Source organism: Anopheles moucheti, chromosome 2 (genome assembly GCF_943734755.1).
Source record: "Anopheles moucheti chromosome 2, idAnoMoucSN_F20_07, whole genome shotgun sequence".
In the NCBI taxonomy this organism is placed as follows: Eukaryota; Metazoa; Arthropoda; class Insecta; order Diptera; family Culicidae; genus Anopheles; species Anopheles moucheti.
In genome coordinates, this window is record NC_069140.1 from 63,802,872 (window position 1) to 63,822,806 (window position 19,935).

Sequence of the window (19,935 nt, forward strand, 5' to 3'; positions counted from 1 at the left end):
AGCCGTGAGGTGTACGAATGACTTGTCTTTTTCATTCACGGTAAGCGCTTCTTACCGTTCTAAAATTGATTGTTTATTGAGTTTGAGCATCGATTGAGCTAGAGTGTTCAATAGTATTTCAAATCATCTGATCATCAAATTTATCAACCTCAGTGTAAAGTTAAGCGTAATGCTAAGTAATGTAGCGTAAACGCTAAAATCAACAAGAAATACTACTGCAGTAATGAATGGAGATGTTTTGATTTTTAGTGATACCGATAACGGGAAAGTCTCTACGCGTAAAGACGGCGCACATTTACTGCTATGAAAGATATCTACAGGTGCGAGTCATTGTTAGGAGTAGTTAGCAGTTGTAAAAAATATCGCTCATGATATCGCAGCAATGTATCACCATGTCACCCAGGTTCAGCAGGTTTCATATAAAGTGTGCAAGAAATTGCAAATATAACATATTTGTTCTTTGAAACGCTTGGCAGAACGTTATTTGTTTCACCTTTCAGCATAAAAGAGGAACGCCATGAAGGGTAAGTTCGATTGTTTATAGACAACCTAACAAAGTCTAATGCTTACATGCCATTTGCAGAATATTTGCTTTTGATAACTATTCTCGCAGTGGTAAATGTTGCATCGTGTGCAGCAATTCAACAAAGAAACGAACCACTTTGTTTAGCAGATGATGACTTCTTCGCTGCCGGTCCAGAGTGCTATAGCTTTTATTCTTGTCGCAATGGCGTTATAGAAATCATTGAATGCCCTGCTGGATTGCTGTGGAATGATGCCATTTCAAGATGTGATGCAGCAGAGAATGTACAATGTGAGGTAACTTTCTGAAATCATTCGATTGTCTGCTTTTTTTAAGCTACGGTAATATAAGATGAATTGCTCATTCATAGGATGAAGGGACAACGATCAACACAGAAGCACCACCTACTGAAGCTCCAACGTTAGCTCCAACGACATCACCTCCTTCCAATACATTCATGCCAGAAGTGGAAGGTGCATTGCCAATACTTTTTCCTGGATCAGAATGTCCACCAGATATAATGGCGTTTCTGCTACACGGAACCGACTGCCGGCGATTTTTCTACTGCTTGTATGGTATTCAATATCCACAGACATGTCCGTTTTTGGAAACGTTCAATTTTGTTGTTGGCCATTGCGTACCGCGGGAGGATTCGTTCTGTTTTCCAGGCAGCGAGTAAAAGCTAAGATAACTAGATACATAGATTAAACCCCTTGACAGTCTAGTTCATGCAGTGCTAAGGGTAGCTGATCGCGCGATGCGACAATAAGAAACTAGTACACGAAGATCGTATTCAGTACGATATTAAAAGTGTAAATAAATTGTTGAAAAGAAGAAAATTTAAAATAATGATATTTTTAGAAGCAAATGAAAACTGATTACAACAAACACCGCGTAGTTCTTGATAAACTGGGAATTCCACTATGTTTAACAGTATTTTTTATACTCGGTGGTATATACAATCTCAACAAACTAAGCTGCTCAAAAAAACCTGTCACGAGAAATGAACAACCCTTTTAGGTCGTCTACATTGGCACTCATGGACAGGCGTAAAGGGTTCGGAGAGAGAGATAGAGTGATGGCGTTTATGCGTTCGCCAGAAAGGCCGGGATAATGGATTGGCTGACGGCTGATTGGTGTTCAACCGCAAGCGGTTTAGAAGACTCCTGCAGAGGACCAAGACCGCAAAGTGCTAGTAGCGCTGAGAGCGAGTTGATCAGTAGTCCTTTAAATAAAGACTTAAAAATTACATAGAAAACTGTTTTCGGCAGGCCCAAGAAATTATATGCCACTGCATCCAGTGCAGTGTGTTTGAGTCGAAATTGGGCCGAAGAAGGTGCAGTTCTATGAATCATGGTTATTGCGCATTTGTTTGAAGTTTAACGACTGCAGACCTGGGGGTAAGGAGAACTTTGAGATAAGTTTACTGTGATCTTTCTTTTTCATTTGTATCACAAGAATGTTTCGATAAATAAATCTAAAGTTGAAGGACAGTCTCATCAATAATTTTATTATCATCAGCATTTGCCGAGTACACATTCCTAATCGATGGCAATAATATGTTTAAACTTTTAACAAACTTGCAGTAGCCGGTCAGATTAAAATTAAATTTTTCACAATTGGTGGGATGAGCTTATCTTGCAGTTCTCGTTTCAGGACATGTTTAAAGGATCTATGTCTATGTGGATAGTGTCCTCAACATTTTTTTAATATTTATACATAGTTTGTAACTTGTAATAATTTGTTTGTAAGGCTATCAATTTGTTTAGCATTACATCACACACGGCATTACAAAACACAGCACACATGACATGCATTTTACTGCATTGCATCTCGCTGGAACAATCCACGTGTGATAACACATAATTTAAAAAGAACAACCGTATGCTATAGTCAGATAAAAGGGTAAAACAGGGTCGTCGATTGTTGGACTGGATTCAGTTGATGTCGATCACATGGTAGTTTATTCGTTCGCCGTTGTTGTCGTATATTGAATTGTTTGAAGTTAGACGTAATGGAACTTTTCCACAATCCACATTTTCAAGGATATCACAAATTCGTTCCCCAGTTTTATGTAAAACATCTCTCGGCATTGCCCAGTTCCTGCTGGTAAAATATTATGACACAATAAAAGTGAATACAAGACAACGAATTCTAGTAGTGGAATTGTCTGGTTTTCCCTGACAAATTTCCATCGGATCGAACTGCTGTGCTTTGACATTTAACAAGTTCAGGGTTTTTTTTCAGGGCTCTGTGAAATTTGGGTGATACTCTACAAATATCGCCTTGCACGATTTTGACATGGCGTTGAAAGGGTTAACCACATACTGAAATTATTTAACATGGGTCGTTTTGAAGTAGGGTTTGATTGAGCTGCCGTGTATCTATGTGATCATACTGTCAATCAGCACTTTACAATTGTGTCCTTGACTGTTCGTTTGTCAGCAGCAAAACTTATAGTACTGCATTGATTTGGTAGGGCTTTCTCTACGCTCCATTCTAAGGGTATCCACCAGAGGTGCACCATTGAGAAATAAGATTGGAAATACGAAAAAACCTTTGATGATTTATTATCGGGTCTCCAATGGGTGAGATCACTGACCGAGTAAAAATAGATAAAAGGAAATAGGACTTGAGTACAAGAGTTCGTGTTTCATTATTTTGCGCCATTTTTAGAGACCGTTCGTACGTTTCGTATGGAGCTTTGTTTATCAGATCTAAATTTTAGGAATGTGTGGAGGGCGATACGTTATCAACAAACAGGAAGCACACTTCCGTTTGCAACTAGATTTATGACGACTTAACAAAAGCACCGAACGTTTAACAAGTGGTGTTTAAAATCAGATAATCTGGTAGCTTTCGACATGATAGTAAATAACTTGTTTTTGTTTCATAACAATATCTATATATCTGTATCGATATAGAAAAATCTAGTTTTTTTTATCACAACGCATTAATACTCCTCCCCCAGTTTTCACTTGATAGTGGTTGAGATGAATAATTCGTTTGTCATCTTGGAACCATAGCAACATTAGGGCTCACTCCATGATTATGTAACACAAAAATTACGCTAAAATTTACTTTTTTTACCATCTATAAATTATGTAACATTTAGTCGATCCCCTCCCCTTGTTTAAAAAAAAACATGCTATTTTCTTTATAAGCAATCCCTTCCAACCCGGAAAACACTGCGTATAAATGTCCCCAATCACCACAGATCCGAAACGAAAGGACATTTCCCTTTGAACCTCCCCCCAACAGCCTTTTATTTGAATGATTGTCTGCAGATCGGAATTGGCTACTTTCACATGCCAATGTCCACTATGTATAAGAGTTCTTCATCGTTTCGTTGGTTATACAGTTCTACCGATGAAACTTCTTGATCATGAAACATCATTGAAAATGATAAAACACAAATTTAAATGTTATAAAAAGAATAAAATAATTGAATAACTTGAATCCTTGTTAAAGCAGTTTTAGTTTTAGAATCTACGTCTGTCACTAATCATGCAATCTCATCAATCAAACCAATGAGAGTACTTCAAGCGCAATATTTGTATATGAGTCGACTTTTGACAATAAATTTAAACTGTATATACTACAACCCACCTGAACCTAGCAGTCAGCATCTGAGTGGACATCAAAACCGAGAATCTTGACTTTTAATTATCAAAAAGTAGATACAAAACAAGGAATATAAAAATCTATCAGCATCTAAATCTAAAAATCAGCATTACGTAATATAGGATGTTCCGTTAAGAAAAAAATATATCGTTTGAACGAGAGTTTACGGACCTCACATCTTCTCCTACGCTATTGAATGTAGCGGGCCGCAAAAATAACCATTAGTTCCACGATTAACCACTTCATTTTATCATTTCTGTTTGGTTTGTTTGTGGTCCCGTCTATCTCTCTTTCCTTAATCTTACATTTTTCTTATGTTCCGAGTTTTTCATTTATTTCGATACAAAGTCTCTAGAACGATAACATACTACTGCAATAACATACTAATACGAATACGAAGGCTCTTTCGAATTTAATTTTAGTCACGGTTTAGTGAAAGCACTCTTTAACAAAAGCCATATGTATGATAGATAATATTGTTTTATTATTTAACAACACTTTTAGTAATGATAACTAGAAGATCAATTCCATTAGTTACAGTGACAGTTGTTAGTACTAATGTAGACGATTTTTGGTACATTTGATCAGGTTTCGTGAAACGCAGCGTGCACTGATCGTGTCCCAATCGGTAAGGAAAGGACACCGTTGAGTAGACGCTTTACCATTCCGGCAAAACAAGTACAAATCGCAGTATGCAGGATGACTTATAAATGTGTCGTTGCTTTTGATACAGAGTGAATCGAGGTCGTTAAGTGTGGGAGTTTTTACCTGTTAGAAGTAAATAAATATATTTCGTCATATTATGCCGTAGATCATGCAATTCACACATTTACCTTGCATTTAACAATATTTGCAACATCACAATGATTTGTTTCACTGTTCCAATAACTGCCAGGAGCACACTGCATAAGGAAAGGTTTCTGTTTGAGGCATATGTAGTACGCTCCGCAACTCGTGGGACTGCCAGTGAAAGAAATATCATTAAGTTGGCTATGCTGGCACACCTCCTCGGGATCGAGTATACGATCATGTTCACATGGAACTACTTCCGGATCGTCACAGTAAAGTAGTACAGGGTTCCAATATCTCCCAGCAGCACACTTTTGGAGGATTGGTTTATGATCGACACAGATGTAATACTCTGAACAGTCGGTAGGACTTTTCACAAAGCTCGGTAAATTTGGATCCTTAGTCTGGCAAAATTCTTCAGGGTCAGTTGTGTTATCCATGGGCGATGATTCGGTGGAAAATACAGCTTGTGTTGTTAACGGAGTTTCCGTTGATGTTGTTGTTGAAACAGATGGAGTTATACTTTCGCAGTCCGATGAATCTATGCTACATACATCCTTGGAATGATAAAACATTCCATTTGGGCATGCGCCGTGAATGAATGTGTCTCCATTACACTGATAAAATTTGGAACAATCCTCAGGATCGGCCACAAAGGAATTACTTGTAACACCATCACACAGCCCGTTTGGTGCGGGTTGTTGAGAATAAACTAGTGTAGCAGCTGTAGTAACCAATAATAGGGGCTTAAACCATTTACACTCCATGATGTTTCGGTTAACAGGCCTAGCACAAACTAACAAACTTTATGATCTGAAAAGCCTTAAATATATTGAAAGGCCTTCGAAAGCGATAACAAAAATAGGGCATGATATCATAGTTCAGTAACTTTTGTTATCATTGTACTACTTTCACTAGTGATGTTGAAAAGATAGCGGGAACAAGAGTGAATGTGTCGAATGAATAATGGAAACGTTTTATCATTAGATTTATAAATGGCCATAAAGCATATAATAATGAATGTAAAAAAGTACGAAAGATTTACAAATTAATGTTCTGCAAGAATATGGTGTAGCTATCCGCTTATCAATAAAAAGTAAAGTAATACGTAAGAATGAGCCGGTTTAAGACAGCATTGTATTTAAGCACGATTTTACCGAAAGATGGCGCTAAATATGCGAATGAAATTGCTGAGGGTTAAGGGTTCTTTACATGTTAGCAACGCAACAAGTAATTTCGTAGGTTGGATATATAAGGACGTTTTTTTACATAAAAAACAAATTTAGAGTTTTCCAGAAACCATGTTTTGTGATCAAGTATTTGATATGTATTAGTATTATTACTTCTAAACTATATTGACAAATATGATTTTAAAATTCTCTGTATTACATCCGTGTAACAGTAAATTGTACCACAAATGCAATTACAAATTTGTTAATTAACTTTTAAAGTCTTATTTTTTGGCTTATCATTGTAGAGTGATGTGATCTTATAATATGCATATGATCGTCGAGATGATTTAAACCAGGAGATAAAAAATTATATGTTGTATTAGAAAAAAAACTTTAGGAAACTTTCTTACTTAGTTCTAAAAGCATGATATCTTGTCAACGCACCTTCAGTAAAGCTTTTTGTGGCACTTCCCAGCCAGCGAAAGTTTGTTCAATTACCCTTAAAGCACTTTCAGTTTACCGTGTAATTTAAAAGTAAATTAAAGGAAAATTTTGCAGTCCTTAGTTTACTCTCTCGAGCAATTTTGACATGTTCCCATTGAGTATTTGAGGCATGTTAGCCACTTAATTAAACGATAAAACCTTTCACTGAGCAACCCAGTCAGACTGCCCCAGTCAGACAGCGCGCTTTTAATTTACCCATTCGAGCAGTTTGCTTCGTCAGGTAATATCATTCGTTCGTGTGTTGTGGAGGCAGTTTGATAGCGTCCCAGAATGCATCAAATAAAACAGTGTTGTTCATGCTTTTCTGTTTTAACGTTTAACAATGCTTAGGGAAAAAATTTCCCTTAATTTATCGTTTAATTACGCGGTAAATTAGGGATGCCCAGTGAGAAAAATTTTGTTAAATTACCCTTAAATCACCCCTAACTTACCAGGAAATTTAAGGTTAAAATGTCCGGCGGTTCTTTATGAGTAAAAAATGGAAATTTCTAAACGTACAAATTTTATAATTTCATTTCCGCATTCAGGACTGCTTTTTCGTGTCTGGATAATTCAAATCACAGCATTTGGGTATTTAGGCCAACCGATATCTGTTTGAAAAGTATATAAAAAGACAAGGTGCATTTTCAAGTATATGAATTTGAAACACATATTCTTTTGTTTTTATATCAATTAATCAGTTTATTTGTGTAAAGTTAACAAAAAACTGAAACACAATTAGAAGAGAAAATTTAGTCAACTACACATTTGCATTTGCATTCCCGTTATGGTAGTATCGATGGTTTATTTGATATTTAGCAAAGCGTAATCAAAAAGCCTTGTAACATTTATTCGGTCAATTTTGGTAGTTGCACGAGTGTGTTGCTTCATCCCAGATGAGCCCATCGTCACAACGCTTCAGCATGGATTTCCCCTTATAGCAGAGATAGTAGTGGCGTTCACTCTTTGGATGTTTTACCCAACGAGCTTGATCGTCCATGCAACTAACTTTCTTGGGGACAAGTGTCGGTTCGTTCACTTCCTTGTAGGGAGTAAAGTTTTGACACTTAGATTCAGCGATTGTTGTGCACCAGTTGTTAACTGGATCCCAGTGGAGTCCCGGAGCACAACTGTGTGCATGAAAATTTCCATTGTAGCAATAGTAATACCTGTTTGGGATGAAGGAAATGGACACGCAGTTAAGTAATATTCAATTGCAACACCACTCTATTGCTGGCACTCACTTTGAACAGTCGAAGCGATCGGCAACAAACACAAGCTTCAGTGGATCGTCCTTCTCAGGGCATACATGTTCCTGTAAATCGCAGTTCGCCATGTTGGGTAGTGTGCACTGGCTTTGAGCCGCATTGAAGTGTAGTCCTGGAGCACATCGCTGCAGAACGGCAGTGCCGTCGAAGCACAGAACGTACTGTGAGCAGCTTCGTCGGTGTGGTATGCTTAGTACACCCTGCGTTGGGCAATTATACTCTTCACTTTGAAAGTCATCGGGCAGTCCGTGATGGTTTTCATCCAGAATTATTCCATCACTTGTCGGCGGCTCGTAGGGTGTTGTCTGAATGGTTGTGGGAAGCTTTGCTGTGCAAAATACTAGCGTTGGTGGTAGGCACAGTCGTCGAAAGTTGTCCCAAAAGAGTCCAGAGGCGCATTCGCCATGCGACAAATATCCACTGAGACAAATACGGTACCGACTGCAGCTAAACTCGTCTGCAAAGGTTGCTCCGTTACGTTTACCGACGCATTCTTCATCGAATGCCAGCGTAACGCTCACGATACCGACGAACAAGGTCGCGGTTAGATAGTTCATGATTGGCGCGTGTAATCAACACAATTGTTCGATGTTAAAATTAAAAATCGTATTATTACAGACACTATCTTTCAGTGGTTGAACTGGTTAGTGTCCAGATCACCTATGTGGAACGCAATGAAACATTTCACTTTTAAAGAAATGGTTTTTATTTCCACAAATGGCACTTCACGGAATGACGGGTAAAAGACAAGCACGAGTTATATCAGCCTAAGTGACAGTGTGTAGCATAAATTGGAAAACTCGGTTAACACACTTATCTGATGGTATCTGAAATGTAGTTATCGTTCATGCACGATCACGATACCACACGAAAAGCGTAAAAGTGTCCGTCTCATTTGTAGTCTCCGTTAAAAATGCATTTTTTGCGCAACTTTCGCGTGTGATAAATTTCCATAGAAAAAATGTTCGTTCGTCGATATAATGAGTAACAAAAGATTTCCATTTTTCTGCAATATCGAATAGATGCAGTTTTGCGATGATTGTTGAATTATAAGATCGTTGGGCATCTTGCGTCCGTTTGATTGTTTTTATTTTGAAGGGTTTAATGCAAAGGGGTTATGCTATCTTAAAACTAAAAAAAAGATTTTTTTATATGAATTGATGATAATACATTTATTTAAAGTATCATTCCTTAACAATTGCTAACAGCTAAATCGTAATAGTAATTAAGGGTAAGTTTTCATCTCACACTTTTTATTGTGACATCCATAAACGTTTGTTGCGATATTAAATAGTATTAAATACTACTATCTTGCTTCCTTTTTACTTGGGGTTGGAAGATTATATTCATGTGAGACTCGATATCAAGATTTGCGCCAAGCATCAGTGGTAGCGTGTACATACAGGTTGCGTACAGTTTTGGTAGCGGTGCCAATACCGCTCGAATGCAAAATTCCATCCGGCCTGTTCTGACGTAGCAAAAACTGCTCTTTAAAATAAATAATTTGGTATTAAAATATGTTTACAGTCACATGTTGGGTTTCATTTTCATTTTATAAGTGCTATAAGTTCATAATAATAAGTGGTCTGCCTATAGAGTAAGCATACTATTATGTATTAAATAAAAACTATGTTTGAACTATTAAATGCTAAATTAAAAGTTATAACTTGCTAGCAATCAACCTAAAATATAACAATAAATATTTAGCAAACTTAGAAGGGTAAAAGGAGAGAAAAATTGATAGAGGAAATGTAAATTTAAAGGCTTGAGGAAGAGAGTCGAGATAGGAAAGCTGCTTAGGGTATATTAAAAGCGAAGCTAGTAAAGAAGTTTTAAAACTTGCGCATACAAACCAAAAACGGTTTAATGTGCCTGTATTGGGTGCGATGGCTAGGCATGTACAGGGGATCAAATGAGAAAAATTCTAGGCATGAGACCCAGGGTTCTCATAGCATATCTGCATAAGGAATCTCTTTGGACATTAAAGGACAAATTGCATTCCATCGTCACCCAAGGTCACGAAAAGTATAGACACGATTAAGCGTCAATCATAATTCGCACAACCACATGCCGAAAATCCTCGCAGTATTGCCGTTGGAGCACTTGTCCACAAGTGAATAAACGGCGTTCAGAATGCCTTGGCTTCCGTTCATACGGTAACCGATTAGTCAACCTGCGAATCATTGCCATAGCTTTTGGCAAATACGATGGCAAATGGCTTGCTGTGTTACTCCAAGGGCCTTTGCTAGTTCGGTTTGTGTTTAGGATGATTAGAGCTTTGTCGTGCTTTGTTCTGTAACAGCCTTCAATTTACCATCTATAAATATAAGGGCCCTCTGGAACCTTCTCCGTCTCCAAAACAAAACTGCCATTTTTTAACTGTGCAAATTGGGAAATATAATTGACACTTGAATCTCAACAATAAACAACTATTTTCATAGTCATGAAAATGTGTGAGAAACGCAAGGGTAAAATAAAGCCAAAAATATCACAAAATTTAAAAGTAACGAGAAAATATGACGTGCAACATTAATACAAATAATTTGCTGTCGATGAAAGAAAAAAAAATCCTCCGTTATGTGCTGCTTATCGCTGGAATCGTACTTTGTTATCAAATGCTTTGCTGTTCACAAGACCGACACGATACGTCAGATGAAGTTCACTCTATACAGTGTATGAATACACGTGCAATACGGTCCATGCGGTAAATTCTAGAATAACAACAATGGGTGCTACACAAGTATGTCTGAAAACCAGACAGAGATTATGTATTTCCGTAAAGCTATAAATCATATGAACCGAGCGCCACTACAGCAACAACGTACTTGATGATGCCCGTCCGTCTGGAACATTGCTGGGGAGTGTAACTATGTCATCAAATAATTAAAAGCAGCGCCAAATCCAAATTGTTCGCAGACGTTTATGGCAGCTTAAGCGATTGTATTTTTGTCTAGAAAAGATTGCAAAAAGGACGTCAGGGACAGTGATATGAGGCTGTTATCACAAGCTCGTGTGCTTCATCACTTGTCTGGGCAGTAATGGATAAAGACAATTCCCACAATGCACTATATGGTATAGACCAGTTTGTGTTAATTTTGCAGTCTGTGACGTAATACTGGCCAATGTCAGGAAATTCAGGGAATTCTGGAAAACTGTAAACGATCTGTGTTTAATTTTGTACACAGTCAGTGTAAAAATGAAAAGACGTTTACCGCATTCCAGACAAGTTAGTAAAAAAAGAAGTTGTCAACGGTGTGTTAAGGTAATAAATATACCTGTTAAACAACTGTATGAGAAGGATGGAATGCGCGAGTAAGTAAGAAGCGATAAATTGAGATAATGTCGTCATCAACATAAAAAAAACACTTATCTCAAAACCCATGGCAATTACATCAAAGATTCTGCGTACATGAGACAATTTTCATGTTTGTGATAATTTTTACATTTTCGTTAGAATGGCAAAGGTCGTATTGATTTATTTTTACTACGAAGCTGGATAATCAGTCTGTGCTAAGGGGGCTTGGTCCAGATGAGATTTTATTTCGGTCCTTTCGTGTACACCTCCGGACCGCGCCATGACTGTAGGATGATTAACATTTCAAACTGTTGGTTTTTCAGTCGCCGAGAATAACATTTAGGAACGAATTGTTCGAGAAATAAAATAATGCTTGCATTTATGCATCGAAGATCGGGAATGGAATGGTTGTCTGATCCGGCTCGCTGATTGACTAAGTTTTGCGTATAGATTCTACTAATACAGACTAGCCATAATATAACTTGCTTGTTTTAGTATCTCGTTAAGCAAAAGAATATTACATACATACAATTATAGTTTTCTCAATTATAAGGTATGCTGTCAGTGCAATTAAGAAACAACAGAAGTTTATTTTTACAATGCTTGATTTATTTAATGAGCAGAATTTGGTATTGTTGCAAATTTTCTTTAGCAATTTTTGGCATCACCAAAAGCACAGAGCTTAATATCGGAGTAAAAGATGAGATTTTTACCGCAAGATTGGATACTAGGCTTGCCCAGAACACAAATGATGTACTTGTTGCAATTACCAGGATGAGGAATCATATCAATGATAACTCCTTTGCACATACCCTTCAGCTCGGTTTGCGTTGGTTCCGGAGCGGTCGTCGAATCCGGAGTGATTGTTGCTGTTTCGGTCGGTTCACCTTCTATCGTGCAAAGTACATTTGTTTCGTGATCGCACACTCCTCTTGACGAATCGAAGATAGTGCCATTTGGCACGCATGTAGCCTCAGCAGCCTCAGATTCGCCTTGGCAGGTGACGAAATTGGCACATGTAGTTAGGGATGGCAGTATGGTACCATCAGGCTGTCCGGCACATCTGTCACTGGTAGCTACCGTCGTCGTAGCCGGTGATTCTGTGCTGGGCTCCTCTTTTGATGAGTTTTCCTTGGATTTCTCCTGCGAACCAGAGTCTTCTTGGGATTTCTCCTTAGATTTTTCCTTGCTCTTAGCGGCCAAGGTGACCGAGCAGAGAACGACAATTACGAGAAGAATGCACAGTTTCTTGTTCATCTTGTAGAGATTCAAGTATGGTATGATATTCATCGTTCAGTTAGCTTAAATACCGTTTCGTAGAGGAGTTGAAGAGATAATGGAGCAGACAAAATCAACAGAAGAAGTCTAACAATACTGGTCGCTTGTCTGGCGCTGACAAGGATGCAATAAACAAAAGTTATATCTTCTTTTTTTACAGTGCTTCATATTGAAGGTTTACAAACAGCACACAGTGCATTTGTTATTGTTTTATTCGGGAATGTAGAACAGATATCACGAAGTATGTACTTAGCGAACGTAGGAAGTGGCACGTCGGTATGCTTCAATCCAAACTGAGTTAGGCACGCACGTCACTGGATCTCCGAAACCGCAGGTTGCTGATTCCGCAATAAAAATGAAGTTTTCCGGACACTGCTGTACATTGGGTTGGCCCAACACACAGATAACGTAGCGCGTACAGTCGGTCGGATGTGCTAACATACCAACGGTAACGCCACGGCACAGATCCACTGGAACACTTGGATCTAGTGGAGGGCGAGTTGGTTCGTCTGTTGGCAATGGTGGAGCCACTGTACTGTTTCCGGATGGTCCCGATTCTGCACATTCGACATTTTCTGGATGGTCACATACCTCCCGCTGCCAGTCGAAATATGTACCCTGAGGCTGACAGTTGATTTCCTCCGCGATGTCTTCATTTTCGCAACGGAAAAAATTGCTGCAGTTGCGAGAAGGTGCTAGAGATCCGTCAGGACGACCAGCACAAGCACCACCTTCGTAGCACTGTACATTCTCAGGATGGTCACATACCTCTCTCTGATAATCGAACAGTGTACCAGCGGGTGCACAAGTAACCTCTTCATTTTCTAGCTCGTTCATGCAGATTATAAAGTTGGAGCAATTTGTAGCAGGAATAAGTGTCCCGTTTTGACGCCCTGTGCAACGGTTTTCTTCCGTCCAGCAAGTCACAAGCTCTGGATGATCGCAAACTTCTCGTTCATAGTCGTACATGGTACCTACTGGCAGGCATTCAACTTGCACTTCCCGACCTCCCTCGCAATTGACAAAGTTCGAACAGTTGACTGACGGGAAAAGTGTTCCATCAGGTTGACCTTGACAGCGGTCTCTGTCAGCCGATGAGTTGCGAGGCACAAAGTTGCCTTGTATCAGAATCGATTGACGCTGGAAAGTAGCAACTCCTGCACCTACGAGGCAGCACAGGCCAGCGATTATGAGTAATTTTGCCATAGCCGATAGTACGATGGTTCTTTTGCGGTCGTACACAAACTGATTCAGAATGCTAGCCTGAGCAGAAGCTTTATAGGGCGATGTGAAGAACTTGGCGTTTAGCCGAAGGCCATAAAACCTCATCAGTTATCGAAGTGTGAAGCCGAGTTTAGAAGAGCTTGGGGAGTCCGATAATACCTGATATGGTGATTGCGTATTGGTCAAACGTGATTAGATATGATGTGTTCGGTCCTTTAGGATTCGCATTTTACCAATTTGAAAGTAATTATTGAAAAAATGCAGTTGTAAAGCCTCAAGTTCAACATTCAGCCATAAGAAATCATGGTATGATAGACGGATCACTGCCACAACCCTTCAACCAGCGTTGTCTTCTTACAGGGCTAGAATCCTTAGAAGCCAAGCGCAACAGGACCCAGATTTTATTTATAGCTGGACTACTACTAGGAACCATCGATGATCCATCGCTATTAAATAGGTATTAAATCGCTATTACATCTAGACGTAGTCAAGATCTGTATGTGTCAAAATCTTCTTTAAACCGTTCTCGGTGGACGAATTCATGAATATAGATTAAATATTAAATATTAAACATCTGAGAAATATAAAATTGTATTCTTATTTTACAATTGTGTTATTAATTCCATTCTTTCAATTCTTTCTAACTACAATTGTAATATTAGTGACATTTTTTACGTATTCTGTTGTTTTTCGTTAGAACAGCCTGATCTACTTATTTTAGCACGTAGCCGAATAATCATTCCATGTTACGTGGAAACGATCCGGATGGAATTTTGTCTCGTTCTTGTGAGTTCCGATACACTACCGGACTGTGCTGTTAGTGATGTTTTAAATAGTTACGTTATGTTATAAATGGGTACCAACATTTGGGTTCCAGAGTTTGATGCTGGTTTGGTTTTTACAAAGTAACCATGGATGCAGACTGGGTTTAAAATAGAAGAATTTCTTAATTATCACTCGTAAAAATCGTTGGAAATCGTCTTATTTTTGTTTACCCAGGTATCACATAGGAATCTAGCCTCATGGGGTCCACGTTACTTCGTGAATGTAGATGGATTTCACTATACACCTTTCGAACCGCTTTCTAAGACCTGTGCCTTCATTGTATTCTTATAATTCCGTAATGCATCCATATATTCATTCATATTGTATGTATCAAATGATTGCACAGCTAATCAAAGTGTGCTATACGTGTCACACGTTAAATTCAATGCGGAGATATTTAATAAAAGAGTTCTTTTGTCGACGTTTATTCAGATTTCAGAAATACAAGGGTTTGCAATTTATTTTCTAAATATCTCTAATTAATTAGACATGAAAACATTATCTTGAGGTCAACGATAGCATTTAAGGACATTTGCTGCATTTATTTAAATCCTAATGGACATACGATACGACTCTCTGATAAACCTCTATCCAAGTCGGGCTAGCAACACAGGTATTCGGATCACCAAACCCACAGGTAGAAAGTTCCGAGATAAAGATGAAATTGTCGGGGCATCGCTGAATAGTGGGCTGCCCTAAGACGCATATAACGTATTGCGTGCAATCCGTTGGATGTGCAATCATTCCTACCGTGACTCCTCGACATATGTCGTTAGGCACGTTAGTGTCCAGTGGGGGACGAGTTGGTGCGACGGACGATGTGGGCGGTCGTTCCGTACTATTGCCGTTCGATCCAGATTCCCAACATTTGACGTTGCTCGGATGGTCACATACTTCTCGTTCCCAGTCGAAATGGGTTCCTTGTGGTTGACAAGATATTTCCTCAAATATAGATTCGTCCTCGCAGATGAAGAAGTTGCTGCAGTTACGAGAAGGGGCAAGAGAGCCATCCGGACGACCAGCACACATGTCACTTTCCCAGCATAACACATTTTCCGGATAGTCACATACTTCACGCTGATGGTCAAACAGAGTGCCGGCAGGAGCACAGGTGACTTCTTCGTTTTCTATCTCATTCATACAGATGATAAAGTTGGAGCAGGATTCCGCCGGAATGAGAGTTCCATTTGCCCTGCCTGTGCAACGGTTCTCCTGGCTGTAGCATGTCACAAACTCAGGGTGATCACACACAAGACGTTCGTGGTCGAAAAGCGTACCCTCAGGAACACAGGCTACCTCGCGCTCGGTTCCTCCCTGACAGGTAATAAAGTTGGCACAGTTCGGAGCAGGGAAAATACTTCCCTCTGGTACGCTATCACACCGATTCCGATTGATCGGGGGTCTTCCAGTAGATACCCATGGTGGACGGCCAGTAGACACCCACGGAGGACGTCCGTTTTCGTTTGATTCATCTGACGATGAAGACGACGAAGATGAGGATGATTGTAATGAGCCGCCCGCTAGACAGCATAGCGCAACCGCAAAAGTAATCCAAAATTTGTTCATTGTAACTCACTGTAAAACCCTGATATTAATGTGAGATACCTTAAACACACGGTCCTATATAAGAAAACCTGTGAGAAACGCTACATGGCGATCATTTCGCCGTCATACAATTATCAGCACCTGATTAGGTATAGTGATATATGGTCCTAGCGAAACATAACGATATAAAGTGCCGCAAACCAAAAGAAATTAATCCGCTTTTGCTACTGCCGCAATGTTCTTTGATTAGATACACTTAGAAGTTAATGAGTGAAAAAATGTACCGTCTATCTCAAGTCAGAAGAGAATATATAGTATTCTAATGAATCTGAAAATTGGACAGGAATGGTTGAATGTCATATTGGAAAACCCCTTCAAGGTTACCATTTTGCTATATTTATTTTACGGTGAAGGATGAAGAAATTTAATTCACATCTTGTCCGTACGAATACTAAATTCGATTCTCGTTATCATTCTCGTACACATGCCAGACGAAAAATGTCGTCATGGTAGTTAAATCGTTATCGAAGTTTTATTTATTGATCAATGATAACACGAAAGCAACTCAGACGAGACGGTTTAATTGTTTCCTGAAACTCGGATTTGTTGCCTAATCTGGTTCACATGCTGACGTAAAAGATAATTTACAATCAAACAAACTGTTGAGGCTCGGTGAGGGAGCGAGTAAAACATTACAGACAGACACTTCCATAAGTAAAGCGGATAACAACAAGATTACGACTTAGTTATAGACACATAATTGATGGAAGTACCCGATGGTGCTTGTCGTTGTGAATTAACATTTATGTAGGTGATATTGTATTAGCTGCACATTCCACGTTTTCCGGTTCGTCACATTCGCCTGTTTCTGGATTAAACCACAATCCATTTGGGCAATTGTTCGGGTAAGCAACACCCTGATAGCAGGAGTAATATCGATCGCACAGCGTATTACTAGGAATTAAAGCAGCGTCTGGTTGTCCGTAACATATTTCCAGGGGATCCACAGTTGGAGGCGTTGAGAGCGGGGTGGAGGTTGCTTGCTCCTGATCACAATACACATCATATCGCGTTCCACAGCGCTGCAGTGTTTCGTCAAACCAGAAAAATAATGGACAGGAAAGAAGATATGCGATCCGGTCAATACACTGGTAATACCACTGGCAAGATTCAATGCTGGCCACGTAACGAAAGTTTGGTATATCGTCACATATGGCAGATGGTTCTGGTGCTGGTGCTTCTGGCAGCGTGGGAGGTTCGGCTAGGTCGCATTCCGATTGATCTTTTGGCACGCACTGCTGCTGCTGCATTGAAAACCATTCATCCGGCGGACAAATTTGTGGATACGCGTTTCCATCGATACAGTTGTAGTATAAGTTGCAAGCGTTTGGACTAGGAATATAGCTTAGGTTTGGAACTTCCTGACAACGGTCATCCTCAGCCAAAGTAGAGTACTGTGATACTAAGAATAATTGAAGTGCTACTTGAAACAACGACCACATCGTAGTAAACTTCAAATACACTGACCAGATTCACTGCCAATGAGACCTGTTTTATACACCTGCTTTGTCTTCGGAAGTCAATAAACCACCAAAAGAAGCGCACAGATAAGAATTGGTCAGGTTTCTATAGTTCGGGTTATAAACTGAGAGCAACATTTATTGGAAATTTCATAGGGCAGAATTTTGGAGTTTACAAGCGCCGATTATTAGACGCCAAATTTCGGAAGTGGTGCGTTACACAGCACATTCTCCGGCAAGTCGCAAAGCATCGTTTCCGGGTTGAATAACAAGCCACCCAGGCAATTACTTGGATATGCACCCTCATTGAAACAGATGTAGAAACGACTGCAGTCGTCTAGGCTGGGCACGTAGGTACCATTGGGGAGTCCATTACACTGCTGGTTACCCGTTTCCGGTGGTCCGGTTGGCGGAACAGTTGGTGGTACAGTTGGTGTTTGCGGTGGAGTCGGAGGTGTCGGCACATTGCAAATAGCGTCAGAAGGTGAGATGCACTCGCGAGTGATTTGATCGAACCATAGTCCGGGTGCGCAGTATAGAATATATCCGATACCGCCCGAGCAAACATAATACGCTTCGCAACGTTGTGGACTGGGAACGTACTCACCATCCTCAATGTCGACGCACACGTTCGGAGTCGGTGTAGTAGGTGGACCATTCGGACAGAAAACATCAATAGGATTGCCACAGGTTTGCTGCTCCTCGTCGAACCACGTGCCATCAGGGCAAAGTGTGGGATACGCAGTGCCTTCCACACAGACATAGTACTGATTGCAGAACTGTGGATTAATAACCATTTCACCATCATTTATATTGTTGCAAATTCCTGGCGTTGGCCCTGGAGTTGAGCCCGGTAAACCAGGATTATTGCACTCTGTGTCTTCCTCCGGAATGCAGTCCTGCGTATTTTCATCGAAAAAGAATCCGTTGCGGCAGATCATAGGAAAGGGTGTACCGTTAAGGCAGTAGTAGAATAATTGGCAAAATTGTGGGCTTTGTACATAAGAAAAGTTTGGACGACCAAAACAAAGATTAGGCTCTGAAGGACCGGGTGGAGCCGTAGGGGTTTGTGTAGGTTCTTCTATGTCACATTCAACCTCAAACCGATTACCACAACGGCCGAGCTCAACACTGAACCAGTATCCGCGCGGACACGATAGCCGATAGGCGAAATTATCGATGCATTGGTAATAAAATTGACAAGATACAGTGCTCGGGAGGTAGGTAAAATCGGGCACATTTTCGCATTCTGGTGACGGTGGTCTTGGCGGTGCTTCCGGGAGTTCCGGTGCAGGTTCAATGTCACAGTCGGCTTCGTCCTTAAGCACGCAACGTTGCAACTCCATAGAGAACCAAAGGTCTTCGGGACATGTGTATCCATATGCCTGACCATCTATACAGGCGTAGTAAAGGTAGCATGCTTGAGGGCTCCTCACGTAAGTAAGGTTAGGCACACCGATACAGATTTCATTGTAAGCCTGGATGGAGCCCACTAGTAACAGGCTTCCAAGGATAGTCGTCACCAGAGCTGTGTTTGAGACAAGACAAGATTATGGTTTAATTTAACTTACGGTTCACTGTTTCAACTATAGTACTAGGTTCACTCGTTTACATCATCACTTTCTTACCTTTCATTTTCCAGCACTCTGCTATAACTCATACAGTGAAGAATATTTTATCGTTTATATAGGAAATAAGTGATGGATCAGCAATGCAGACACTGGCGGCTGCTTGAATCGAGCTATTTGTTATCAGCCACAGTAAATTGATAGTACTTCCGACATTCTGACCAGCTTTATTGTAGATGTTGCATATGGTCAAATCGGCAAAGAGAAGATAATTCAGGAAGGAAGTTGTAAACGTACAATGCCGCTTCATACTTTATCATCGGCATTGTTTCAAACAGCGGCGTTTTTTCCAATTTGATACAGGTTACAGAGTGTTATTGTTACGAAACGATGTACAATTATAGCAGTGCATTGATTATTGATTCAACTAAACTGATCAGTATTGGTTTACCATTGAAGCAGTACTGTCTAGAAACAGGGAAAAGTTAATTTGTTATTTTTTCCTTAAATTCAATGAGCCTCTTGTGAGCCCCTTTGAGCATTTTTTAAATTAGTTTTACAATATTACAAAAAGCAAACAAATTACCAGGAAGTTGACCGTATAGCACGAATTCAATTTAAAACGCATAACGCAACATTTCAGGTTTGCAACGATCACAAACTACATTAAATTGTCGGCATATAATTAAAAACGGATCAGAGGACCCGAAACGACTATGACATTCCTCTACGGCAAGTAACATCCTTGCATGGAGCCTTCTTGCTGGGACGTACATATTTAGCGTCGGCAAGGCAATTCCATAGTCAAGCAGCCCAGCGAC

The 19,935-nt window shown here is 39.8% G+C and overlaps 6 protein-coding genes and 1 pseudogene across 6 annotated transcripts; all 7 read right to left on the bottom strand.

Annotated features, from left to right (window-relative positions):
- Window positions 1-4,702: 4,702 nt before the first annotated feature.
- On the bottom strand, window positions 4,703-5,703 carry LOC128299120 (probable chitinase 10). The gene is made up of 2 exons (XM_053034990.1): window positions 4,981-5,703; window positions 4,703-4,915 (listed from the first exon to the last, which is right to left on the bottom strand). Exons 1-2 carry the CDS (start codon window positions 5,701-5,703, stop codon window positions 4,703-4,705), a joined length of 936 nt encoding a protein of 311 aa, XP_052890950.1.
- A 1,744-nt stretch (window positions 5,704-7,447) lies between these two features.
- LOC128299121 (probable chitinase 10) lies at window positions 7,448-8,416 on the bottom strand. Its single transcript, XM_053034991.1, has 2 exons — window positions 7,836-8,416; window positions 7,448-7,760 (listed from the first exon to the last, which is right to left on the bottom strand). Exons 1-2 carry the CDS (start codon window positions 8,414-8,416, stop codon window positions 7,448-7,450), a joined length of 894 nt encoding a protein of 297 aa, XP_052890951.1.
- Window positions 8,417-11,802: 3,386 nt separating this feature from the next.
- LOC128299122 (peritrophin-1-like) lies at window positions 11,803-12,411 on the bottom strand. Its single transcript, XM_053034992.1, has one exon. The coding sequence runs from the start codon at window positions 12,409-12,411 to the stop codon at window positions 11,803-11,805; it is 609 nt and encodes a 202-aa protein (XP_052890952.1).
- Window positions 12,412-12,681: 270 nt separating this feature from the next.
- Window positions 12,682-13,638, bottom strand: LOC128299119 (uncharacterized). Its single transcript, XM_053034989.1, has one exon. It carries the CDS (start codon window positions 13,636-13,638, stop codon window positions 12,682-12,684), a length of 957 nt encoding a protein of 318 aa, XP_052890949.1.
- A 1,395-nt stretch (window positions 13,639-15,033) lies between these two features.
- Window positions 15,034-16,534, bottom strand: LOC128297099 (probable chitinase 10; annotated as a pseudogene).
- A 295-nt stretch (window positions 16,535-16,829) lies between these two features.
- LOC128297108 (peritrophin-1-like) lies at window positions 16,830-17,528 on the bottom strand. Its single transcript, XM_053032679.1, has one exon. The coding sequence runs from the start codon at window positions 17,526-17,528 to the stop codon at window positions 16,830-16,832; it is 699 nt and encodes a 232-aa protein (XP_052888639.1).
- Window positions 17,529-17,734: 206 nt separating this feature from the next.
- Window positions 17,735-19,181, bottom strand: LOC128297117 (chondroitin proteoglycan 2-like). Its single transcript, XM_053032690.1, has 2 exons — window positions 19,175-19,181; window positions 17,735-19,074 (listed from the first exon to the last, which is right to left on the bottom strand). Exons 1-2 carry the CDS (start codon window positions 19,179-19,181, stop codon window positions 17,735-17,737), a joined length of 1,347 nt encoding a protein of 448 aa, XP_052888650.1.
- Between the last annotated feature and the right edge of the window lie 754 nt (window positions 19,182-19,935).

Bases quoted from the DNA above. Each gene is read 5' to 3' on its own strand.
- LOC128299120 (XM_053034990.1), bottom strand. From the start codon at position 5,703: ATGGAGTGTAAATGGTTTAAGCCCCTATTATTGGTTACTACAGCTGCT. The intron at 4,916-4,980 runs GTAAATGTGTGA...TACTTCTAACAG, and splicing joins CAAATATTGTTAAATGCAAG to GTAAAAACTCCCACACTTAA.
- LOC128299121 (XM_053034991.1), bottom strand. From the start codon at position 8,416: ATGAACTATCTAACCGCGACCTTGTTCGTCGGTATCGTGAGCGTTACG. The intron at 7,761-7,835 runs GTGAGTGCCAGC...CATCCCAAACAG, and splicing joins GATCGCTTCGACTGTTCAAA to GTATTACTATTGCTACAATG.
- LOC128299119 (XM_053034989.1), bottom strand. From the start codon at position 13,638: ATGGCAAAATTACTCATAATCGCTGGCCTGTGCTGCCTCGTAGGTGCA.
- LOC128299122 (XM_053034992.1), bottom strand. From the start codon at position 12,411: ATGAACAAGAAACTGTGCATTCTTCTCGTAATTGTCGTTCTCTGCTCG.
- LOC128297108 (XM_053032679.1), bottom strand. From the start codon at position 17,528: ATGTGGTCGTTGTTTCAAGTAGCACTTCAATTATTCTTAGTATCACAG.